The 27,494-nt window shown below is 43.8% G+C and overlaps 1 protein-coding gene across 1 annotated transcript in view; it reads right to left on the bottom strand.

Annotated features, from left to right (window-relative positions):
* The window catches only part of LOC126188401 (uncharacterized), a 305,868-nt gene that overhangs the window by 186,905 nt on the left and 91,469 nt on the right, over window positions 1–27,494 (bottom strand). The window contains exons 7-9 of the mRNA XM_049930002.1: window positions 24,151–24,342; window positions 13,500–13,708; window positions 1,777–2,241 (exon numbers count right to left, since the gene is read on the bottom strand). Of these exons, the coding sequence (XP_049785959.1) occupies window positions 1,777–2,241; window positions 13,500–13,708; window positions 24,151–24,342 (866 nt within the window). The remainder of the gene's footprint in view (window positions 1–1,776; window positions 2,242–13,499; window positions 13,709–24,150; window positions 24,343–27,494) is intronic.

Raw genomic sequence — 27,494 nt, 5'->3', positions numbered from 1 at the left:
GAAGAGGGTGGAAAAGTATAGTGTAGGCAGTCTCTTTGGTAGAATTGCTGAATCTTCTAAGTGTTCAGCTAATAAAACATTGTACTTGTTCACTTTCCCCAAAACATTTTCTATGTGATGGTTATAATTGAATTCATAATTGTAATCCCTATATATTCAGTTGAATGTACAACCTTTATATTTGTGCGATATATTGTGTGACCAAAATTTAAAGGAGTTTTTTTAATTCTCATGTGGAGGACCTTGCACTTTTTATTAATCAGGGTCAATGGCCACTTTCTTCACCACACAGATACCTTATCTAAAATGTTTTGTAATTAGTTTTTATCTTCTGATGACTTTGCTACAAGGTGTATAACAACATCATCTGCAAACAGTCTAAAAAGGGCTGCTCAGTTTGTCTCTTAATGCATTTGTAGAGTAAGAACAGCAGAAGGCTATAATGCTTCCTTGGGGAACTCCAAATACAACTTCAGTTTCACTAGATGACTTCCTATCAATTACTAAGAATTACTTTATTCGTAGCTGTAATTTTCAGACCTATAGTAAATATTTCAGAATATAATTCAGTCATCAGTTACAAATATATTTTTATTTCACTTTACCAGTTAAATTAATTTCTCATCTTCAGAAGCCACCGATGTATTTGTGACTGATGACTGAATTTTATTCTGAAATTATAACTAAGAACTGTGAACTGTTTAACAGGAAATCTTGGTCCATTCAAATTTGATTATTAGGAATAGTGTTAAATCCTTCAAATAACAGTCCTTTTGACATTCTTTCTTATAATGACAATTTGTCTGAGACATACTGTTACTACTGGTAGAGATTTGAATGAAGTTAAAAGTGCAATGTGTCTAGGTAGCAAAATATGCAGCAGTGTGTAGTAACATTGATAGCTAAATATGCAAAATCACAGAAAATGGTTAGGAAAGACAGATGGAGAGGAGGATGGCGTGTGGCAACATGAGAGCAACAAGACTTTGTCCATTACCAGCAGCATTCTTCTGTAGAAAGAGTCTTATGGCACTACTGGCTGTAAGACAAACAAGGCAAGTTCACGTACATAATGAAATAGAATTAAAGAACTCTTTATTTGCACTGGTTGATATTTTTTTCTCTTTGAAGCACGATTGTTACTTCTTAATTGTTCTTTTTTATGGACACCAATGCGATACAGCCTGTAGATTGTGATGACTTGTTTCAGTAGTTGACAGTAAAAGAGAGTGAAACCTGTCATCAGCACGTATCTTAATCCTCTCAAATAGCCTCAATTATTCCACTTGTTTCAATGCTACCAGATCGCCATCAGCAGTGTCGCAAACATCTGCACCATGAAACATTGCAACGAGTTTATTATGGATTTAAAGGAGGACAACAGTACACAATCTTGTAATCACAAACTCTTTATAACTACACATTCTTCCTTTGTTGGCAAAATGAAATTTTCTTGCAAGATTCAAGACAACTATCTTTAGAGTGAGTGGCACCACAATATTACACGTTAGTGACTCCTGCCAAGAAAGGGGAAGGCTATAAACAGTGTTTGTATAAATGTAATAAGAATATTGCAATCTTGAAGCACAAGTTACATATAATATGAAATCTAAGAATTATATGTTTTTACACTGCATGGAATGAAGGTTGTTACTATTTGACACATAACTTTCTTTGATATTTGGATGACAGGAGTTGGTCTTTATTTTGTGATAAAAGAAAAAGTTAGGAATGTGTTCAGGTAGGTTGTCTGGAGATAGAAAAGTGTTCAGTTACCTGTGGGGCGGAGACGGTGGCTGCTGGGGAGAGCCCGGCGGTGGCGTCTGCTGATCACCCGGCTGCACAGTGTACGTGCTGACGGGGAAGAGGCGCAGCTTGTGGCTGTCGGCATTGCCGTTGCCTAGGTAGAGCACAGACTCAGAGTGATGGCGCTGCGGTGTCTGGACGCGCGCACTGTGGGCGACGATGAGCTGCCGGTGCCGACCCGGGCCCGCAGGTGGCTGCGGGGGCGGTGGTGCCGAGGAGGATGCGACTGCACTGCTCGCCACGCTCACGTCGCTCAGTGAGCCGTGCCACTTGAGTGTCTCACTGCTGGACGCACTGCCAGAGCTGGTGGTCACCACACTGTCACAGCGCCCGCTGCGGGATCCACTCCCACCCCCAGCGCTACTCCCGCTGTCCCGCTCTGGAGGTTCGTCCCAGGGGGCCGCTTGTGGATGTGCTGCGCTGTCTCGTCGCAGCCTGCAGTGCCCCGTATTAAACAATTAGTGTGGGATATACGTCACATGTTGACTGTTTGAGAATTGAGGAGAACAGCAAAATAATTTTTTTACCAAAAATTTTAATCATGATAGAAACAGTAAAAAATATTCAAATGAAATTTTACAAGGCGATCCATCTCATATTGCTGTGTATTCAGTATAAATTTAACTTGTATGAGTTGTGCTGTAGCAGAATAGTTGAAAGTGTAATAAGTAATATATTAAAAACAGCTAACAATTTTATTAGGTACTAAATCCCGATATTACAAAATTTAACCACCCAAATGAGTCTCAGACAATACTGTGAATTCAAGTGAGCAGAGTGATCAGCAAAACTAATTGTTGCTCTATCACTGTAGGTATTAGAATTTTATGAGTATATAAAACAAGCTTTTTTGCAATGTGTCGCTATTTAACTTAGTTCAGTTTACTGACATGCACTCTACCTATTCTTTTAACAAGCTTTTTTTGTAATGTGTCACTATTTAACTCTGTTCAGTTTATTGACATGCACTCTACCTATTCTTTGAGAGTTCTTGAGGCATATCCACCAGAGTGAATAAAATATTAAGTTTTGTTGGTTCTCAGTGTACGTAAGACAGGTTCTTAACTCATCCTGACAATACATCAAAATATTGATATTTGTGGTTGTGTTGCTTTTGAAAATATCTATCTCCTGCTCTTCCCTCTCATCTGTTTCTCTCTGTCTAAAAATATACACTCACTTGTACATTACTTCCTTTATTGAGGTACAACACTTACAAAAATGGTTTTATACACAGCTGCCGAGATTTTCTCACAGCTTTTGTACCATCCTAGCAGACATCTTAACAGGTCACATTAAAGATGCTCACTCATTGTTTGTTGGTATAACCTTATCCTGCATCTTGATACAGCCCACAACTGCACAAAGAATTTGCTGACTCTGGATACATACTCTACTGCAGAGTTGATGTTCCATACATCAGTGAGTTCAACTCTCATGGAGTTTATATATATGCACTTATTCTAATTGTAAGATGGAATGTAGCATTCAGAGATCATATCTAACTTACTTAATTTCCATCACCAAAATAACAATTCACATCAGATTATGTTTGGAGGTTAACTTTTTAATAAAGGACATAACACAATGGCTTTCCAGACACCCAGCAAAACCTTAACAAAACACTGTAACAGGTGGGATTATTGTCTGGGCAAACAAAGTTGACAGTTGGCACAGTGGCTGATGGGAGCGACCATTATTGGGAAATACCTTTATCATCGCTCGCATCAGCCACTGTGTCGAGCCTCAGCTTAGTTTATGCAAACAATGTTTGCCTTATTTGTCACACACCTGGCACTGATTAGTTAGGCATTCATAATCTAACATGTTTCCTATTCTCATAATGCTGTAGTACGACAAAATTTAGCAAAACCTGTTCAGGGCTGGTTTAAGGCCCTAGCAAGATTAGCCGTCTCTTGGGGCGCCAAGCTGAAAGGGGCAATGGAGGTGTCACATACCGTATCGCAATTAGCACTGACCAGTTGGGCTGCCAAGCTGAGATTTGCATATAATGTGTTGTCACAACTAGTACCAAACCTGACACAAGTGAAAGTGTATCAGGTTCTCAAACTGACCCGGAATGTGTTGCCTATCGAAAGCACACACAAAGGCACTTTTATGAGCAGTTCACAAATATGGTATAGAGTCTAGATCAGAGCCTGAGCCATTGTTTACATGCTGTGTGCAGAAATTTATTTATTCATTTCTTAGGTTCTGCACATCCCTCTGATAAGGAAAATGTCGGGGATGCAGAATGAATTGTATACATTAATGAAAAACAAGGAACTCTAAGAAACTTAATGTACATACACTGTAAAAAAATTATTACTGTATTGCTTTACTCTATTTGTGTTTACATCAGATAAATATGTCGCTACCTTTCTACTAGATCTCGAACTACGCTGCAGATTAATGTTACAATACTCTTCATAAAAAACAGGAATCTTGGAAATTGTAGCGACGGAAGTTTAAGACAATATTCATGACTCAAAGAATTTCAGCGTTAAATAAAATCAACGTCTCCGACTGGTTATCCACAACCATTCTCTCACTTACTTTGCAAAACGCGTCGCCAACCTATGTACCGTAAAGGAAAAATGTCCAGGTTGACACAGCACCAGTTCTAGTATTTTAAATTGGTTGCAAATTTGGAATCGGACAGATTTTTTAAAGAACCCGAGAGACTTTTGTCCATTTTCTAATTTGTAAATAAAGCTAATGTTAGCATCAAATTATTACTTTGGCACGTTTTATTTCGGATAAGAAAGCTTTTTTTATATGAACATTACGCCATAAATTTGCTGGAGAATCACCTTCTCATGCTTTAAGTTCATAAAGTCAAACGGTTTCTCATAGCCGCTAAAAGCAGATTTGAAAATACCATAACACGATGTAGGTAATGCAAAAATACACTCGTTTTGGACTTTGAGGGGTTGAACAGGGAGGTATCAAAGCGTCACATAAATTCGTTACTTATAACCGTTTACTATATTTTCATAAATCACCTAACAAAGATTCGTGTCCAACATAATACAGCATTCTTTTTCGTAAGCGCTCCCGAAGGAACTTCTGGCGTGGTTTTGTTGCGTTTGGATGTAATCTTTTTCTTCGCCGTTTGAAGTACCACCGACAGGACAAAATAAAAACCTCTAAACAGTAACTTTTCTAATAATCGAAGAAGCAATAAACAAAAACAGAAGTCTTCAAATGCTGGTATAATCTGTTTTAATGATACAGCTTTGTGCATCTGCTAAACAAACAAATATTCTACAACCGTGAAACCTTAAATTGTTATTTCAAAACGTAAGTTAATATTTGAGACGTGGGGATAGATTACACACTACTGTAAACAGAAAACATCGTAGAATTAAAAACATGGAAACAATCATCATTGACTTAAATTGTACACTCATCTATGTGTGACTTTTCTGTGTGGGTCATCGATTGCAGTAAATAAAATTTCACCTGCAGAGAGTGCATTGTTAAATGCTACCATCTTCGGACGATTAATCCTCGTCCTTTACTGCACAGCCATACTGGAATGTCAGGAGGAAGAGAATTAATATTGTTCAAAACTGGTAGCATTTAATAAAGAACGTTGTTGCAGAGATGAAAAATCGCAGCGATAAAGATGACTTTGAAAATTACATAATGCTCCAAACGACTTCGAGTTTTAGCCCGGTGCGTTTAGTTTTTAACTTTGTTTCCAAGTTTTTCAATAAAATACCGGTATTTGTTACTTAAATTAACAAAGAAAGAAGTCTATTTTTAAAAATTGCATTCATAGATTCGATTTTTCGTCTCTGCAACCAAGGTCGCTATCGAACGCTAAGCATTGAGTCAGAGTCGATGGTAGAATCGTGGCATTAGAAGAAACATTCATCGTAAGTAAATACGGCGGCAAGGGAAGGTGAGGTGAAGCGTGTAATGTCTCTGAACTTTGTATTAAAAACGTCATGGATTCGTTAGACTTCTCCTAGCAATTCACCGACTGTGAGCATGTGACACGTTCGTCTGCTTGGGGCATTAAGTTCGTCAGCCTTTTTCTTTTTCTTTTTTTTTTCCTAGTGTATCTATAAACTGCACGAACCATTATAAAGTGACTGAAGGCGGGTATCTTATAAGAACGCCAGCGACTAACAGTCTTATTCTATTCATGTACTGAGCGAGAAAAAACTGACGGCTAATGTCAATTTGTGCGTTTTGTTTCACCAGTGCTAGGTCCAATCTGCCATACGCTAGCAGGGAAGTTAACGGTAAAACATGCTCATAGAGGAAAGAAACAGACCCATGCAGACTGGGTTTCCGTGAAAGAAAACGTTGTTCCTTTCATAACACAACCAATTTCCTGTCCCATCGACGTTCAAGTCAAACCGAGTTGCTCAGTATAAAGTGGCATAAAAATCTAATACTCTTTCCTGTCAAAACTTTTCACTGATTTCTTTCAATTTCTTCCAAACTCCTTAACAACTCACCGCACGATGTGTCCAACAGAGCGTGTGGCGGAAAGTATGTCTCTGCCAAATGCTCAAGGTTGTAGCTGAGAATGAAATCACAGCTTCAACTTGCTACAAAATATCAAACTGATCTATCGAATTGTATGTAATTGGCAAATATTGCTCACGCCGGTAACGGTTCTCGGGTCAGTCTTAGTGCCGAATTATTCAACGACTGTAGGCCGTGCTTGTACATACCCAACAGGCTTTTTTCCACTTGTGCGCGTGCTGCTACCGGAGACACCTGGTACGTCAGGTGGCACTGGATCCTCTTGTGCCAAAAGGAAGCACCAACTGCCGCTTTCACGGAATGCGAAGCACTTTCCGCATGCTGACTCACTGCTCTGCCGGAACGTGTCCGCGTCATTCGTTTGCGTCGAACGCTACGTTGCACTCCCAGCAAAACCTTCAACCTTTCCGGAAAATCATCCCTGAAGAAGCGGACAACCTGTGATAGTTCGTCAACCATGTAACCGAATAATGAGTTTCCGCCTATTTATTGTTTTACAGTGGCGTATTTTGCGAGTAAACTGTCAATCCCTGAACGAACCGAGGACCTTCTGCAGACCTTACTGCATTTGTTACAAATTTCTAGCGTTGCCACTTTTCTATGTACAACTGAGTAATTACATCAACAATATTGCTTTCATCAACATTTGTGGCTGACATTTTGATTATCCGGAATGAGATTTTCACTCTGCAGCGGAGTGTGCGCTGAGTCGTGCTTCGGTAGCTCAGATGGTAGAGCACTTGCCCGCGAAAGGCAAAGGTCCCGAGTTCGAGTCTCGGTCGGGCACACAGTTTTAATCTGCCAGGAAGTTTCATATCAGCGCACACTCCGCTGCAGAGTGAAAATCTCATTCTGGAAACATCCCCCGGCTGTGGCTAAGCCATGTCTCCGCAATATCCTTTCTTTCAGGAGTGCTAGTTCTACAAGGTTCGCAGGAGAGCTTCTGTAAAGTTTGGAAGGTAGGAGACGAGGTACTGGCAGAAGTAAAGCTGTGAGTACCGGGCGTGAGTCGTGCTTCGGTAGCTCAGATGGTAGAGCACTTGCCCGCGAAAGGCAAAGGTCCCGAGTACGAGTCTCGGTCGGGCACACAGTTTTAATCTGCCAGGAAGTTTCATTTTGATTATCGGTTATTGGGATCTTACTTACGCGGACAGACTATTACAGGGGCGCACTAACAACGTATCTTGCACAACAAAGAAGTTTTAGGCTTCCGTCGATGACGGCGTTATTACAAATGGTGCACAAACTCGGATAGGATACGAATGAAGAAGGAAACTGATATTGACCTTTGTCAAAGGAATGGTCCCAGCAATCACCTGAATGTATCTACGGAGGCACGAAACACCTAAACCGATCTGACCAGTATAGTAAAGTGTGATACCTTCTTCGAACAGGTACGTGGATCACCGAAAACAAAAAGCAGCGTACCACACACATACATTTGAAAATTTGTGGTAAGTTCCTATGGGACCAAACTGCTGAGGTCATCGGTCCCTAGGCTTACACACTATTTCATCTAACTTAAACTACCTTACGCTAAGGACAACACACACACTCCCCCGCCCCAGGGAGGACTCGAACCTCCGACGGGGGAAGCCGCGCAAACCGTGGCAAGGCGCCTCAGACCCATAATGCCTCACTACTGTTGCTCTTACGTTGTGAGCTTTTCTCATAATTCTGAGGGATTATCGACCAAGGAAAGTGTTAGGTAAGGGGCATGGTTCTGGACATGTTAAACCAAGCAGTCTTTTTCCTGTTGAAGTTTACAACGTAATGCCACGATGAATCCAATTGGATGTATCACTGGTCCCTTGCAGTAAGTCACACAAAGACCGCAATCTAACAGCGTAAAACAAAGTAAATTCACGGGATATTCTTTGTGGGACGGTACGAATTAGAGCAAGAAATCCGGCCTTAATCTGGCGAATTCCACTCATCATATAAACAATCAGCACGTTGTCATATTACACGCGAGTGGTTCAAGAAGTAAGGTAACAAGTTCTCAAGTAGTATTTTTTCTTTTCACAAAATCGAAGAGATACTCCAGTATGCTAATAAGTCACTGATATATACTGCTAGTTTCCACAGTTATCTACAATTCGTTCCATCAGTATACCAATCTGCCGAAACTGACATGAAAGAAATAGTGGTTCCGGTCTAAGAACCACGTAAAACACCGTTTCTTTGAATCTCTCTTCAGGATGATTAATATCATTCTTCACTGTCGCAGCAGTTGAGTGTTTTTTAACGAGCAACTAGCGTGGGATGATTGAAACTATCCATGTTGCTATTCATTGACGTAAGTTCTTGCGATATCTCTACCTACTTTCTTTGTGACGCTAAACAGTGCTCCAGGAAACGTACTTCTGGGAAATGGAGTGATATCCCGGAAGCAACGGCTGAAATTGTTATCTGGACATCGATTCATTACCCACAGCAAGGTGGTGAGACTTCTCGTGAAATTCTGTGACACTAGCTTTGTCGCATGCAAAGCTACAGCTGCACAATCGAAATCGGCTACAGATGAAGCATCAACCGCTTTCCAGCATCATTCAGTAAGGGCGCAGAACACAGTGCCCGGCGCTTCTCACAGGAAACTAGGATTATCGGTACAACAGTAGTCACAACTGTGGCCGCCATAAATGGCACTCTCATAAGATGACAGTATTACATGATGTCATTGCAACATCTCACTGAGAACGATCCACATCGCCGGATTCAATTGGCAGAATGGATGACACGCAAGCTGGGAGAAAAACGTCGTTCCCCCTATAACATACTGTTTACGGATGAAGCTAATTATAATGCCAACAAGGAGGTAAATAAACTGAATCGTAGATTAATATGATGTGTCAGGTGTGTGTGTGTGTGTGTGTGTGTGTGTGTGTGTGTGTGTGTGTGTGTGTGTGTGGATGACTGAGAAGAGTGTTATGGGTGAAGAGAAGGGACGGGCTGAAACCCGGTGCCGGCAAACAGCCTGCTCCTTTCGAATAGCACTAAGGAGCTTTACGTCCACATCCGACAGGCGAGTCACCTTCAACAGTGAGGGTCACATACTCTCACTTCATGAGACACAGCGGAGAGGTTTGGAATTTAATCCATGACACTTGCGCAAAGACTGACTGATGATTAGGAACTTAATGCCACCACACCTCCCCTTGCCAGCCGAAGGCTGGTTGTGAAGATTTTCCGTCACCAGTATTCGATCCGGCTTACCTCCGTATCGACAGATGTGCGCTAGCAACCTCGGCTACGGAGGCGATTCATGGAAGGTAGTTGGCGTATCGAAAGTGGTGGTTTGGTGTAGAATATGAGATCCTCGCCGGCTGGGGTGGCCGAGCGTTTCTAGGCGCTACAGTCTGGACCGCCACGGTCGCAGGTTCGAATCCTGCCTCGGGCATGGATGTGTGTGATGTCCTTAGGTTAGTTAGGTTTAAGTAGTTCTATGTTCTAGTGAACTGATGACCTTAGAATTTAAGTCTCATAGTGCTCAGAGCCATTTGAACCATTTTTTTGAGATCCTCACTTTCTACATCTACACTCCTGGAAATGGAAAAAAGAACACATTGACACCGGTGTGTCAGACCCACCATACTTGCTCCGGACACTGCGAGAGGGCTGTACAAGCAATGATCACACGCACGGCACAGCGGACACACCAGGAACCGCGGTGTTGGCCGTCGAATGGCGCTAGCTGCGCAGCATTTGTGCACCGCCGCCGTCAGTGTCAGCCAGTTTGCCGTGCCATACGGAGCTCCATCGCAGTCTTTAACACTGGTAGCATGCCGCGACAGCGTGGACGTGAACCGTATGTGCAGTTGACGGACTTTGAGCGAGGGCGTATAGTGGGCATGCGGGAGGCCGGGTGGACGTACCGCCGAATTGCTCAACACGTGGGGCGTGAGGTCTCCACAGTACATCGATGTTGTCGCCAGTGGTCGGCGGAAGGTGCACGTGCCCGTCGACCTGGGACCGGACCGCAGCGACGCACGGATGCACGCCAAGACCGTAGGATCCTACGCAGTGCAGTAGGGGACCGCACCGCCACTTCCCAGCAAATTAGGGACACTGTTGCTCCTGGGGTATCGGCGAGGACCATTCGCAACCGTCTCCATGAAGCTGGGCTACGGTCCCGCACACCGTTAGGCCGTCTTCCGCTCACGCCCCAACATCGTGCAGCCCGCCTCCAGTGGTGTCGCGACAGGCGTGAATGGAGGGACGAATGGAGACGTGTCGTCTTCAGCGATGAGAGTCGCTTCTGCTTTGGTGCCAATGATGGTGGTATGCGTGTTTGGCGCCGTGCAGGTGAGCGCCACAATCAGGACTGCATACGACCGAGGCACACAGGGCCAACACCCGGCATCATGGTGTGGGGAGCGATCTCCTACACTGGCCGTACACCACTGGTGATCGTCGAGGGGACACTGAATAGTGCACGGTACATCCAAACCGTCATCGAACCCATCGTTCTACCATTCCTAGACCGGCAAGGGAACTTGCTGTTCCAACAGGACAATGCACGTCCGCATGTATCCCGTGCCACCCAACGTGCTCTAGAAGGTGTAAGTCAACTACCCTGGCCAGCAAGATCTCCGGATCTGTCCCCCATTGAGCATGTTTGGGACTGGATGAAGCGTCGTCTCACGCGGTCTGCACGTCCAGCACGAACGCTGGTCCAACTGAGGCGCCAGGTGGAAATGGCATGGCAAGCCGTTCCACAGGACTACATCCAGCATCTCTACGATCGTCTCCATGGGAGAATAGCAGCCTGCATTGCTGCGAAAGGTGGATATACACTGTACTAGTGCCGACATTGTGCATGCTCTGTTGCCTGTGTCTATGTGCCTGTGGTTCTGTCAGTGTGATCATGTGATGTATCTGACCCCAGGAATGTGTCAATAAAGTTTCCCCTTCCTGGGACAATGAATTCACGGTGTTCTTATTTCAATTTCCAGGAGTGTACATGAACATCGATTCTCCGCAAGTCACCGTACGGTGCGTGGCAGATGGTACTCTGTACCACTACTAGTCATTTCCTTTCCTGTTCCACTCGCAGGAGGAGAAAACGACTGTCGAATCGATGGGCAGTCACTTTCAAATGCCGGTTCCCTAAATTTTCTCAAAATTGTTTCTCGAAAAGAACGTCGCCTTCTCTCCAGAGATTCCCTTTTGAGTTCCCGAAGCATCTCCGTAACACGTGTTGTTCGAACCTACCTATAACAAATCAGCTTAGATGTCTTGCTTAAAGCCGACCTGGTACAGATCGCAAACACTCGAGCAGTACTCAAGAATAGGTCGCTCCGGCGTCCTATATGCGATCCCCTTTGCATGTGAAAAACATTCTTCCCTACAATTCTCCCAAAAAACCGAAGTCGACCATTCGCCTTCCTTACCACAATTCTCACATGCTCGTTCCATTTCACATCGCTTTGAAACGTTATGCCCAGATATTTAAACGACTTCACTGTGTCAAGTAGTAATACATTACAGGTTTGTTCTTGCAACTTGCATATTTCTAAATTTACAGCTAGCTGCCATTCATCAAACCAACTAGAAATTTTCTCTAAGTTGTCTTTATCTTCCTACAGTCACCGAGTTGTCCTTGCACTAACATTAGCCTGTTATTTACAGTTGTTAGATGAAGATGTGTTGCTGTTGCTATTGTCTGAAGACGGGACATTCCTAACTTTCTTTCAGCACTATTATGCCCCAGCTCGTCACGGACTAGCTGTCCGGACGTATCTGGATATTCAGTTTCCCCAGAGATGGATAGGTCACAGACTGCCCGCGGAGTGGCCGCTATGTCTCCCCGGGTTAAGTCCATTAGATTTCCATCTGTGGCGACGTGTGAAAGTAATTAATTGTGTATGCGGTGAAGATCAGAAGCCTTACACAACTCATGCAGCGGGTTCTTAATGCCTGTACTCGCATTACGGTACATGTGTTGGTTAAAGAAGCAGATAACAACCTTGCAAAGTGCTGGACAACACCTCGAACACATCCTATATCCTGTAAGTGCCATCATCGGAATCTGCTTTTACCGTACAGTTTTGGATATAATTCAAGAATAAGTATGGCTATGCTCAAGTGAAAGTCACCATTTTTATCGTGCAATTCTCTGTCTGTGTGATACGCTTCCAGATGAAAATTACGAGTTGCATCCAGGATGGCAACTTCGGAAATAGCCTCTCACGTTTCATCCCTCCACCATATCGTACTACTTGCCTGTTCATTTTTCTCCATCCATCTGTTTCTGTTTAAGAGGGGTGATTTCACACCTATGGAACATGCTGTTGAATTGTGAATGCGGAGCGCTGTGTCAAAGCTATTTTTTGGTGAATTTGTGATATACTGGGTGATCAAAAAGTCAGTATAAATTTGAAAACTGAATAAATCACGGAATAATGTAGATAGAGAGGTACAAATTGACACACACGCTTGGAATGACATGGGGTTTTATTAGAACCAAAAAAATACAGAAGTTCAAAAAATGTCTGATCAGAATAGCAATAATTAGCATAACAAAGTAAGACAAAGCAAAGATGATGTTCTTTACAGGAAATGCTCAATATGTCCACCATCATTCCTCAACAATAGCTGTAGTCGAGGAATAATGTTGTGAACAGCACTGCAAAGCATGTCCGGAGTTATGGTGAGGCATTGGCGCCGGATGTTGTCTTTCAGCATCCCCAGAGATGGCGGTCGATAACGATACACTTGCGACTCCAGGTAACCCCAAAGCCAGTAATCGCACGGACTGAGGTCTGGGGACCTGGGAGGCCAAGCACGACGAAAGTGGCGGCTGAGCACACGACCATCACCAAACGACGCGCGCAAGAGATCTTTCACGCGTCTAACAATATGAGGTGGTTCTAATAAAACCCCATGTCATTCCAAGCATGTGTGTCAGTTTTTTACCTCTCTATCTACATTATTCGGTGGTTTATTAAATTTTCAAATTTATACTGATTTTTTGATCACCGGGTATAAAGTAAAATAATTTGATTACATCAAAAGGATGCCAATCTGATCGTCTGCCATAACAAGCATTACATTTTAAACAATCTAGAAGACGGTTTATACGACGGCAGGCGAAGAGATGGAGACGACACACCTCGGACGGGGCTAACATGTACTCCTTGAAATGGAAGAAGACGGTAATGACACGGTGCTGAGAAAATACTGACCTGTCGAGGAAGGGCGTGTTGGTGGAGGAGTCGCTGCTGGAGACGTAGCTGTGGTAGCCCTCCGACTGGGCGTAGCCGGCGCCGGCCCCGGCGGCCTGCGCGTCGCCGTAGGCGCGGGCATACTCCTCCAGGTCGCGCTGCGTCAGCGCCTTCTCGCTCACCGCCAGCTGCAGCTGCACCTGCACCTGCGGCTGCGCCACCTGCGGGAACTGCCCAGACGCACCTCTGCACTACCTGCGCTTTTTTTTGTTTATTGAATTTCGATTCCCCCCGAAGGGGGCGGGCTGGCAGCAGCTTAGTACGCCGCTCTTCAGGCTACAGACTGTTTTAAAAAGATGAAGAGAATAAACAATAAAAACAGGCGATAAAATCGAAGACTTAAATAGTAACATGGCGAAAAAAAATCGTAGAACTTAAAACATAGAACAAAGGGATGATGATGCGAATAAAATACATACGAAGCAGACAGGTAAAATAATAGACAGACAATTAAAGAACACGGCGACAGTCTGGTTTCTGTTCGCAAAAGACATAAAATTCACACCCAGCGACAGCATGGTTTATGTTCGCAACACTAGAAAGACGAACAACACTGAACATTCACTGGAACACTGCACTAAAAGGGTGGCAAATGTGACGTACCACAGCCGAGAGCAGGTGGGGGGAAACTGGACAGATGATGGGAAAATAAAAAAGGGGGGAAGGAGAGGAAAAGCGAAGGGTGGGGAGGGGGGGAAAGGAGCCGACGGGGGATGATGGATGGATGGATATGGTGTTATGGGCGCCCGACGGGGGATGATGACCCATAAGAGGGGGGCAGGGGGTGCTGGGCAGACGCGACAGGGAGTGGGGAAGGCAGAGGAGGGAATACAAAAGGACTCGGGAGGGGGTAGAAGGCAAGTAGGGAGAGGGTAGGCGGGGAGAAAACAGGATGGAATGGGGGAAGAGGGAGCCCAGGGAAAGGATGGAGGAAAGGAGGGGGGGGATCAGAGTTGATAGGAGGGATAGATGGACGGAGAGAGGGCATCATCCGGGAGGGGGAGTTGATGGAAGCCACCTTGGGAAAGGAGATGAAGGGTGTATACCTGCGCTCACTCACACTCTCATTTAAATTAGTTAGCGTCTGTCCCGAGTGCCGACACTATAGAGACAAGTACTGTCTGTAACGCAGTCTCCACGCTCCAATTTATCGGGCGACCGATCAACAAATTGTACGTGTGAAACCTTGTTGAGCGACTGACAGGCCGATTTTGCTTGTCGGGCGGTCGGTTGGGTGTGACCACCCGACTACCGTTCCTCCCCACTACTTCATCCAGCAAATTTTGCCACGTGTACTGCTGTCGTGCCAATCGCACGGCAAAAGTTCCTCTTTTATCCGTCTGCGCGGGAATAAACGCTGTTAAAATACAGGGTGATTCAAAAAGAATATCACAATTTTAGGAATTTAAAACTCTGCAACGACAAAAGGCAGAGCTAAGCACTATCTGTCGGCGAATTAAGGGAGCTATAAAGTTTCATTTAGTTGTACATTTGTTCGCTTGAGGCGCTGTTGACTAGGCGTCAGCGTCAGTTGATGCTAAGATGGCGACCGCTCAACAGAAAGCTTTTTGTGTTATTGAGTACGGCAGAAGTGAATCGACGACAGTTGTTCAGCGTGCATTTCGAACGAAGTATGGTGTTAAACCTCCTGATAGGTGGTGTATTAAACGTTGGTATAAACAGTTTACAGAGAATGGGTGTTTGTGCAAAGGGAAAAGTTCTGGACGGCCGAGAACGAGTGATGAAAATGTAGCACGCATCCAGCAAGCATTTGTTCGCAGCCCAGGAAAATCGACTCGCAGAGCTAGCAGAGAGCTGCAAATTCCACAATCAACTGTATGGAGAGTCCTACGAAAAAGGTTAGTTATGAAACCTTATCGTCTGAAATTGGTTCAAGCACTGTCTGCAGCTGATAAGATTAAAAGAATCGATTCCTGTGATTTTATCCTTGCTCAAATGGAAACAGATGAATCTGTCGTTTCAAAGATTGTGTTTAGTGATGAAGCAACTTTCCACACTAACGGGAAAGTCAACCGTCACAATGTCTGTATATGGGGCACTGAGAATCCGCGGGAAACAACTCAGTATGAACGTGGCTCGCCTAAGGTGAACGTTTCCTGTGCCATTTCAGCCAATAAAGTTTTTGGTCCCTTTTTCTTCGAAGGTGCTACTGTAACTGGACTACAGTATCTGGAGATGTTAGAGAATTGGCTGTTCCCTCAGCTCGAACAAGAAGCACAACAATTCATATTTCAGCAGGATGGAGAGCCACCACATTGGCACTTATCTGTCCGTAACTACCTGAACGTCAACTACCCGAGGCGATGGATCGGCCGCCAGGCAGCCCGTGACAGAGCACTTCATCACTGGCCTCCAAGGAACCCTGATCTTACCCCCTGCGATTTTTTCTTGTGGGGGTATGTTAAGGATATGGTGTTTCGGCCACCTCTCCCAGCCACCATTGATGATTTGAAACGAGAAATAACAGCAGCTATCCAAACTGTTACGCCTGATATGCTACAGAGAGTGTGGAACGAGTTGGAGTATCGGGTTGATATTGCTCGAGTGTCTGGAGGGGGCCATATTGAACATCTCTGAACTTGTTTTTGAGTGAAAAAAAACCTTTTTAAATACTCTTTGTAATGATATATAACAGAAGGTTGTATTATGTTTCTTTCATTAAATACACATTTTCAAAGTTGTGGTATTCTTTTTGAATCACCCTGCATAGCAACCACGACGGAGTGCAACGTGGACGAAACTTCGATGGTAGGTTTTCAGCAGACATTTAAATACTGCGGATATTTGACACGTCGTGCGAGGATCACAGGAATTCAAGGAATGAAGAACTGTATTTTTCTTTTATCAAACCCATAATGGTTTCATGCCGCGCGGGATCAGCCGAGCACTCTAAGGCGCTGCAGTCATGGACTGTGCGGCTGGTCCCGGCGGAGGTTCGAGTCCTCTCTACGGCATAGGTGTGTGTGTTTATCCTTAGGATAATTTAGGTTAAGTAGTGTGTAAGCTTAGGGACTGATGACCTTAGCAGTTAAGTCCCACAAGATTTCACACACATTTGAACAATGGTCTCATGTCGCTCACACTGGCAGTAAATGATACATATTGTATGTATTGGAAATAAACTACGAGTTGCATCTGAAAAGTTCGCTGAATAGTCTCAGAAAATAAAGGAAATAGGAGTTACAAGTAAAGTAGCTTTACTGAGCTGGAAGTAATCAACACTCTTCTGGCATCGGTTGTAAAATTACTGGAAACTCAACAAGTGCTGAGCAATCGTAAGCCTTTCAGGGCTAATTTAAAGGTGGGGAAACTTTCTGCTGGCGCCAGTTCTGGAGAATAAGGAGGGTGTTGAGGAACAGCCACCTTGAGATGAGCCAGAAAGTTGAGGACGCAGACGTTGCGGATATCTAACAACGCGTAACCATAGTGATTCGAGTGATTCCACAAGAAGTGTTTGTTGACAGTTTCCAACAAATCTGCAGCCGGTGTCAGAGGTGTGGCCGGCCGTGGAGGCCGAGCGGTTCTAGGCGCTTCAGTCTGGAACCGCGCTGCCGCTATGGTCGCAGGTTCGAATCCTGCCTCGGGCATGGATGTGGGTGCTGTCCTTAGGTTAGTTAGTATTAAGTAGTTCTAAGTTTAGGGGACTGATGACCTCAGATGTTAAGTCCCATAGTGCTTAGAGCCATTTGAACCAACAGAAGTTTGTTGAAACTAATGGTGATTGCTTTGAAGTCCGATAAAGGTATTTAATTTGTAACTCTTGCTTCCTTTATTTTCGGACACTATTCACCGAACTTTTCGGATGCATCTTGTAAATACAAACAGTTGTCGGACTTTTATTCATAAAATAGGCTCACTTCATTGTTTAAAGTGTTAAAAAATCGAACCGATCGCAACGCCATCTGCTATGAAGACCGAAGTGTAGCAATGACTTTTTTTCGATTACAACAATTGCTGAATGCTTTATTTCTCGTCCATCTGTTGTCGTATTTATTACATGATGTGTAGCACAAAAGTTTTCAGTCTTCCTACATCTAATCTGAAACCAGTTTCTTAAACTAGCAGGTGACACCACCTATGCTATATATATACATGAATATAGTTTGTGTATCGTGGTGTATTTCCTCGGGCATCTTTAAATTACATTCCAGGTTTCAGAAACAATTTTGCGTAATAAATGTGGAGGTACGACTACACCCATAAGTTGGGTTAGTTGCTAAAAACTGTAAGTGCTACAAGACCTCTCCTCACAGCTCACAGCTTGTCTGGTGCAGTATCATTATCAGTTTTCGTCAAATGTGTTTGACGACCATGAGCAACCCAGAAAATTATTTCATGTTGATTGTTAAATAATTTTGGAAACTTGCTTCTGTAATAAAGCGTGGGTGAATTTCTTTCTTTGAAGAAGTCATTTCTATGCCGATAGCTCTCTCTCTCTCTCTCTCTCTCTCTCTCTCTCTCTCGCCTTGTCGGTTCTGAACACCAAGACCAATCTAAGTTTTTGCACGTTTGTTATTCCAAGTGATGTCGAGCAATACAATGTCAACGAAAGTGAAGAAAACAACAAGCAGTCAGCGATATGAGCAAGGTGGTGCTGTGATGGCTGCGTATTGTTGGTCAGGATGTGCAAAGGCTGCCACCAAATTGCTCAGTCGGTAGTTCAGGCAGCCGATAAATCGCCGCCGCTCTCCGTGGCGATAGAAAGTGAAGTCAAAATTCTGAAAAGCCTCCGTGCGGTACCCAACCATATCAAAATTAATTAAGGCTGGAGTTGCCTTAAGTTTCTTGAAACGAATGAAGTTTTTCTATCCACGTACCGTTTCAAACTTATCAAGTCTCATCTGGAAAACTATTGACCTCAGTCTTTTTTTTTCCATTGATGACCAAAATATCTTGTTCGGCAGGGGATCTTCCCAAAGTTTTGTATCACTTCGCGTTTACCAAGCGTCGGAATATGTCTGTTTTTTTTCTCGTTACACGTATAAAGTACCCACTACAAAAGTCACGAAAAAATCTGGTAAAGCTCTCTATAGCATGGAAAAAATCTGTTCTTAATTTGAACCCTCCTCTACTACGGAGGGTCCTATGCGACCCAGTTCAAAGTTATATTTCGCGCCGCGGATAACCTAGAGGGCGCTCCATGCTGTCGTCCAAGGCCACCTACTCGTCAGTCGTGGGAAAGCCGTTGACCCGATCACATCGATAAGCTACGTACACTTCTTCACTTATCCCCCCTTTTGGTCGGATCTGACCAACGGTATTATATGTGTGATCTCAACCACCGTAATAGTGGGGGGTTAATTAGCGCCAGAGTCATGTTTTTCCCTTGAAATGGTAAAATTTTCGCGTTCGAAAAACGCCGCTAACTGTGTTGATCTGTGCGCTGTTTTGATATGTTATTGGAAGTGCGATGTAACGTCTTTGCCTGTTGCTAAGCTTCCGCCTACCTCACGTCTCACAAGGGGGCATTCGTACTCTGTGGTGAGTGCATTTAACGGCGGTCCTCGTGGCCTCGCGCTCAGTCGTCGACCATCGATATAGAGATGGGTCGAACTCGTTCATTCCCGTGAACTACTTCATTCATTTCACTCTTTGCCGTGAAGCGTTCAAATGAAGTAGTTCATTCACGAAGTACGGAAGCCTGGCGAAGTTGCCCAGTTCGCCGCTCAGCCGCGCTACGCTCGCTTCGCCTCGCTCGTACAATAAAGCTTCGTAATACTTCATAATTTTACCAACAGATGGCCGAACTATGCAGTAACGTGCACGCAACGTTTTACGCTCTTACAGCGTCTCAGAACTTAAATAGAGCATGGTCGAAGGGGACAAAGGAAAGAGAAACAGAGAAGCCTGTCAAATATAAAGAAGGTATTACATTTAATCTTGCTCGACATTTTGTCATGAAGCGCCCAAAAAAGTCTTTATCTGCCAAGTGAAACGTTATTTGTTGTATTCATGGACTGAAAACTAGGGCTACCAACGAAATGCAGCCAATTTTATGTTCCTTTTAAAATTTAATCCAAAATAGAATGTGTATGTTTACCACTGTCACAAAGTCTATATATCTACGTTAAGTAATTATTCAGAAGTTTTCCTGTAGATTTTATTTTTGTTGAGAATAATAACCCTCCAGATTCAAAACAGTTTAAACTGTCACCTGTAGTCATTGGTACGATTTCAGGTAAAATCCCTCTTTCAGTGTTATTAACAAACCTTTTATTTTCATGTTGGCTGTGCGTGCTCACACAGCCAGCCTCTTCGTTTGTATCTGTAATATTCATTGGTCCGCAAGTGCTGCCAACGGTAGGCTACCGGTAGACGCGAAGTATAACTGAACTGCACAAATAGTCAGGGGTAATGATGTCAGCACAGCAGGAAGCAGCTGACGCTGCCTTCCCCTCGCCCCTCACCTTCACAAACCATCGCAAACCTATCGTTTCCCACAAACGCCGCGCGATTAGTCGACAGGCAGTAGAGGGGGAACTGAAGTGAAGGGAGAATGAGTGACGTAGCGCCGATGTAATGGGATGAGGGAGAGGGGAAGAGAGTGAGTGAACTAGAAAGAAGTATGGAGTGTGTTATCTGTGAAGAGTTTGAAGTACCAGTACATTGAAATTGAGTGGTTAGTTCACACTTCACTGGAGTGAAGCGTTCATTTGAACGACTCATTCACGAGCTCCCCATCACTACATCGATAGCTGGATGATGGCCATCCAAAGTTAACCGTTGGCAGTTAAACGGGGCACGGACGCTACAAGCTACTTCCAAAACTAAATATCATTTGAGCGAGTCGATGTTGTTAATCTATCAATTTACACGTCCGAGAACGACGTTACTCGAATTTGGTGGAAGGCGGCCATAGAGCTGGTGTGTTGCTGTGTCTACAGAAGGCACAGACAAAGTGCAATTGCTTTGGCGTATGGACTTGTTTGGTGAGCTGCTTTATGTGTAGACTGTATGAGCTGCTATTCAGAGCTATGGGCTATGCCGCATGATTCCTTATATTACGTGATTTGGTTTGAGTTAAGGAGTTTATCGGCAGGGATTACCTACATTGGTTATGCCACTATTATTTCTGTCTATAAGGTATGGACCTGGTTCGTAATTTATGAATATTATTTGTTCTGCCTTTATGCAATTCATTTTGGTACCAGTATTAGTTTTATGGGTTGCTGTTTTAAAGGAAGCCTTGGGGGCTTTCTTGTTTAAATTTTATTTGTACATTCTTTCATGAAACTATCCTGGTTAATCTCAATTTAAAATCAAGCTATGTACATAGTTACCTGTTCTTTGGCTGCGATTTGAATTTTACTTAATTACTTATGAGCAGTCAGATAATATTTCTCTAATCTACATTTCACACAGTTTTATAATCGTTCCTTGCCTGTTCTCATTTCTTGTCTTTACAGGTCTTAACTGAACCGTTAATTGAATATTTTTTTATGCTTGGCGTATATTTGTCGGAACATGGGTCAATTAAACAGTTTTTGTCTGTTTTAGTCGTAACTGGACTCATGCTGTGCTTGGTTGGATTTGCGTAATGGGAGAACTACTTGAGTGAGGTCAAGGTTTATAACACTCCATCATTTATAATTGCAGTTTAAAATCCAAATACAAAATATTGGCACGTTACGGCTCCCAGCCTCTCTCTTGCTAAAGTTATTTCGAGTGTTGAAGCTGCTGGTGAATATTCCAGATTGTATGGTCGGGTTTCTAACTTCTCGTCCAGTGATGCGGTTGGCATTTTCAGAAGGGCTCCTGGTTCCTTTGAGCATCGCCGACTGACGAAACGATCATCTGAATGAGTTCCACTGATTCCAACGGCTAAATATGGCGCGAACGTAAGCAATAGGCTACGGTAGGGATCAGTCTGTTACCATAGCCTTCATTTGTCTTCGTCAACTCACAACCAAATCAAAACTTTTCAACCTGACCTAGACCTCATGCTACGCTAAAGATCAGTCTATCACTGCGGCCAAATCGACCGATTTCAGCCGAACGCCAGTCGTACAGCATTCATTTTAGAGACCCACACTGACGGCTGGGATGTGGGAGAGCGACGCAGATTCCGTGACGAGGGGTCTGATCGGCAGAGATAATCCATATCGAAGATAAAACTCAACAAGCGAACTGTCGTCTGCAAAGATAAAAATTATCTATAGATTTTGTAAAGTTACCGTCGATATACTGTTAAGAGTCATGGCTTCTGTTCCCTTAAAATTGTCCCAATGTTTATATACTTCAATGACTTCTCAGTGTAACGGTAGACAAAAGTTCCTCATTGTAGATAAAATTTTGGTTTCAGAAAATTTCACTTCATCACTTCCTGACTGAAGAGCACGCTCTGTTACAGCTGATTTTTCTGCGTTCCTCAATTGACAAAGGCGTCTGTATTCCTTTAGACAGGTATCGACTCATGAAACTCATTCACGCATCTCTGAAGAGATTTAAGGCATCTCTGGACTGAACATTAGGAACACACAAAAATTTCTTGGACGACGACCATACAACCCTGAAGATTTCCCAGTAACTAAGAGAACGGGTCTTGGAAGCCTATCATTGTATGATAAATGTGTTGAAGGTCAGTACCAACATTGCGCCGGGACTGCAAACCTTTCATCAAAATTAAAAATTTATTTATATCCGCTTATGATGTAACTGGGCCCAATACATATTAGGAACACTTCGACAGCAGTGAGTATAAAACACTTCATTTATAAAAAAATTATGGCTTTGTGTAAATCAGTTTATATGTAAATGATATACTTTGTGTAGTGCTGCTTTCATTCTATATGAACAGAATATTTTTTAAGTCAATTATCAAGAAACATAACTATGTAAAATTTATTTACAACAATGTTTTCAGAAAATTTTGTTACATGTATGGAAAAAAAGTATGTGAAACGGCAGTTTAAACACTTTCATTGCCAGCGTGTAGACGTTTAGATTTTTTGCCTGCAATCGTTAATCTCTTTGATATGTCTCGCTAGTCAGAAAGAGACGATTTAAAGTCAGACATGTTTGTGCAATTTTAGGGGGTAGTTGGAACTTTGCAGCTCATGTGAGCAGATGGAACTTATATTAATGTGGAAGCTGAATGATTATTATGAACTAGTCGTTTGAATGTTTAAAGAAAGTACAGTAGCTACAATGGACGAATTTTTATTATTTAGTATTTAAAGTCATCCAACGAACTCTCGCGTTTTGGAAGGTTCCAGATTTCTTTGTACAAGAAAAACTCGGGACAGCAATTATGCCCCGAAGATGAAGACAATGGAGCCAACATACAACCAGCTAAGTAACAGATTCATAATTTATCACTGTGGAAGCTTTACCTCAAAAGAGTTAAAGATCAAATGAAAGTAATAAATGTAATTGCAACCACCAAAATTTAATATTCAAGCACAGAAATTAAAATAGCAATATTACCAATGTTGTTGTTCTTGTTGTGGTCTTCAGTCCTGAGACTGGTTTGATGCATCTCTCGATGCTACTCTATCCTGTGCAAGCTTCTTCATCTCCCAGTACCTACTGAAGCCTACATCCTTCTGAATCTGCTTGGTGTATTCATCTCTTGGTCTCCCTCTACGATTTTTACCCTTCACGCTGCCCTCCAATACTAAATTGGTGATCCCTTGATGCCTCAGAACATGTCCTACCAACCAATCCCTTCTAGTCAAGTTGTGCCACAAACTTCTCTTCTCGTCAATCCTATTCAATATCTCATTAGTTATGTGATCTACCCATCTAATCTTCAGCATTCTTCTGTAGCGCCACATTTCGAAAGCTTCTATTCTCTTATTGTCTAAACTATTTATAGTCCTTGTTTCACCTCCATACAAATACTTTCAGAAACGACTTCCTGACACTTAAATGAATACTCGATGTTAACAAATTTCTCTTCTTCAGAAACGCTTTCCTTGCCATTGCCAGTCTACATTTTATATCCTCTCTACTTCGAACGTCATCAGTTATTTTGCTCACCAAATAGCAAAACTCCTTTACTACTTTAAGTGTCTCATATCCTAATCTAATTCCCTCTGCATCACCCGACTTAATTCGACTACATTCCATTATCCTCGTTTTGCTTTTGTTGATGTTCATCTTATATCCTCCTTTCAAGACACAGTCCATTCCGTTCAACTGCTCTTCCAAGTCCTTTTCTGTCTCTGACAGAATTACAATGTCATCGGCGAACCTCAAAGTTTTTATTTCTTCTCCATGGATTTTAATACCTACTCCGAACTTTTCTTTTGTTTCCTTTAGTGCTTGCTCAATATACAGATTGAATAACGTCGGGGAGAGGCTACAACCCTGTCTGACTCCCTTCCCAACCACTGCTTCCCTTTCATGCCCCTCGACTCTTATAACTGCCATCTGGTTCCTGTACCAATACGATTTGATAAAACGTTGGTTGACTTCCTTCAAGTTTAAGCAAAATGAGGAATATCAATAAAAACTGATAGGTCATTGGAGATGTGATCATGATTTATAGATGATGTGACACGCTGCAGAGATATACGAACAGATCCTGACAGAACTTTTACAGCCTCAGTGGAGTCGTGGCTTTAGCGCCCCCTCGCGGCGGACTCACCTGGTGGTCGGCGGCGTCCTGGTAGGAGCGCGCGTAGTGGTCGAGCTCTGCCTGCGTCAGCTGCGGCTTGTCTCGCTCCGGCGGGCTGGGGGCGTTGTAGTCGCAGTCCGGTTCACGGTCGCGGTCGCGCTCCACGCGCGGCAGGAACGTCTCGGGCGGGATCTTCTCGCAGCGCTCCATCACCGTCTTCAGCTGCGGGCACACCAGGCGGCCACTCACTTCCCTGTACACTGTGCTTACGCGACTGTCTGCTCAAATTCCACTAATCGTAGTAGGTACCTCCGACCACAAAGAGAGAACATCAATGACGTCAATTACCATATGACTTCCGAGTGTAGAGTTCTAACATCCTACAATGAAGAGCTAGAGAAACTGGTACATCTACCTAATATCGTGTAGGGTCCCCGCGAGCACGCAGAAGTGCCGCAACACGACGTGGCATGGACTCGATTAACGTCTGAAGTAGTGGCTCTGAGCACTATGGGACTTAACATCTATGGTCATCAGTCGCCTAGAACTGAGAACTACTTAAACCTAACTAACCTAAGGACATCACACAACACCCAGTCATCACGAGGTAGAGAAAATCCCTGACCCCGCCGGGAATCGAACCCTGGAACCCTGTCTGAAGTAGTGCTGGAGGTAATTGACACCTAAATCCGTAAGAGGACGAGGGGGTGGAGATCTCTTCTGAACAGCACGTTGCGAGGCATCCCAGATATGCTCAAAAAGTTCCATATCTGGGGTGTTTCGTCCCCAGGAGAAGTGTTTAGACTCAGTAGAGTGTTCCTGGAGCCACTCGGTACCAATTCTGGACGTGTGGGGTGTCGCATTGGCCTGCTGGAATTGCCCAAGTCTGTCGGAATGCGCAATGGACGTGAATGGATGCAGCTCATCAGACAGTATGCTTACGTACGTGTCACCGGTCAGAGACTTATCTAGACGTTTCAGGGGCCCCATATCACTCCAACTGCACACGTCCCACACCATTACAGAGCCTCCACCAGTTTGAACAGTCCTTTGCTGAAATGCAGGGTCCGAGAATTCATGAGGATGTCTCCATACCCGTGCACTCCCATCCGCTCGATACAATTTGAAAGTAGACTCGTCCGACCAGACAACATTGTAAGTGTACTGTCATATCGCTGGTTTAGTTGTGGAGTATCTTTACGGGCAACCGCGCCTAGAGAGTCGAGCACGGGACACAAAACTGTTATGTTGTCATCTGAACGGGGCCACAAGTCAGATGGGCGTAGGCGGCCTTAAGCAGATGTTCAACAAGACGTACCGGTAGAGTGTCGCAGTTTTCAACAGTGATCAGTGGAACAGTCCCACACTTGTAGACCAGGTTCTGGACGTCAAGATCGACGGATTCTGCGAGCTGCGGCGACCGACGGAACATCATTCAGGCGAAATCCGGGCACCGTGTTGAACCGGCTGTGTGATCAGGGACAACTGAGAACCGTCTGCTTGCAGCAGGATTAAGATCATGTGTGCGTCTGACACCACAACACTGCCACGCACGGCTACTCTGGTGTCGTGAAAGAGCTGACTGGAGAGAGGAATTGACCTCTGTTGTCTTCACTGATGAGAACAGTTTCTGCCTCTGTGGGAGTGGTGGACATAAGCTGTATGGGGTGACCTGGTGAGCTGCCTGTTCCATTCGCCGACCACACACAGGTTCCATCACAGATTTCATGCTGTGTGTGGGTGTGTGTGTGTGTGGGGGGGGGGGGGCATAAGTTAAAATTCGCGATCATATTTGGTGTTTCTGCAGAGTAAAGTAACCATTACCCACTACATTTCACAGGCCTGATTATCTCCGCGCACTGTGATTTCTTCGATAGGAGGGCGACGCGCTTTTTCAGCAGGACAATTCACGTCTACTTACGGCTGCTGCGACGCAACTTGCTCTTTGTGGTGTAGAACAACTACCTGACCAGCAAAATCACCAGATCTTTCGCCAACTGAACACTTATGGGACATGATGGAGGGGGAACTTACTCATTCCCCAGAGCTTGCAAGAACCATTACCGAATTGCAAAAAAAGGCGCAATATGCTTGACAGTCTGTCACAGGAGCTATTCGGCAACTTTGTGATCGTTTGCATGCGAGAATACACTCCTGCGTTGTCGCTGGAGGGGCAGGTGTGGGGTACACTATGTACCGGGTGATCAAAAAGTCAGTATAAATTTGAAAACTTCATAAACCACAGAATGATGTAGATAGAGAGGTAAAAATTGACACAAATGCTTGGAATGATACGCGGTTTTATTAGGAAAAAAAAACAAAGTTCACAAAATGTCTCACAGATGGCGCTGGACAGCAAAACTGCTACCGTAACGGGTGAGAGGTACGCCGATATATTACAGAATCGCATCATCCCCAGCCTGGCCGATAAACACATGCTGGAACGTACGATGTTTATGCAGGATGGCGCTCCACCCCATATTGCTAGACTCGTGAAAGATCTCTTGCGCGCGTCGTTTGCTGATGATCGTGTGCTCAGCCGCCACTTTCGTCATACTTGGCCTCCCAGGTCCCCAAACCTCAGTCCGTGCGATTATTGGCTTTGGAGTTACCTGAAGTCGCAAGTGTATCGTGATCGACCAACATCTTTAGGGATCCGGCGCCAATGCCTCACCTTCACTCCGGACATGCTTTACAGTGCTGTTCACAACATTATTCCTCGACTACAGCTACTGTTGAGGAATGATGGTGGACATATTGAGCATTTCCTGTAAAGAACATCATCTTTGCTTTGTCTTACTTTGTTATGCTATTTATTGCTATTTTGATCAGATGAAGCGCCATCTGTCGGACATTTTTTGAAATTTTGTATTTTTTTTTGTTCTAATAAAACCCCATGTCATTCCAAGCATGTGTGTCAATTTGTACCTCTCTATCTACATTATTCCGTGATTTATTCAGTTTTCAAATTTATACAGACTTTTTGACCACCCGGTATTAATGCGTCTTTCTGGACACCCCTTGCTGTGGCACGTGTGTTTCATTTGGTCTGAATTTGCTGTCATATGGTCCTACAATGATGAACCTGCCACCTCACCTTTAAACAAAGTAACCTTGTCCTTGAGGGTGTTACTTTCTTTTTTGACAGTGTAGATTCCACACACTAACTAGAATAATTGATTGCCACTTCTCCTGTCGATTTTATAAATTCCGAAGGAATGTTATCTACCACTTGTGCCTTGTTTGATCGCAAGTCCTCCAAAGTTTTTTCAGATTCCAATTGTAATACTAGATTTCCTATATCCTGCAACCCAGCGTCAACTTCTTCTCGTATCACGTTACCAGATGGTTACAACTCTAAGAAGTTTATTGAA

This window comes from Schistocerca cancellata, chromosome 5, assembly GCF_023864275.1.
Source record: "Schistocerca cancellata isolate TAMUIC-IGC-003103 chromosome 5, iqSchCanc2.1, whole genome shotgun sequence".
NCBI lineage: Eukaryota > Metazoa > Arthropoda > Insecta > Orthoptera > Acrididae > Schistocerca > Schistocerca cancellata.
This window is presented reverse-complemented; position numbering and strand designations above follow the sequence as displayed.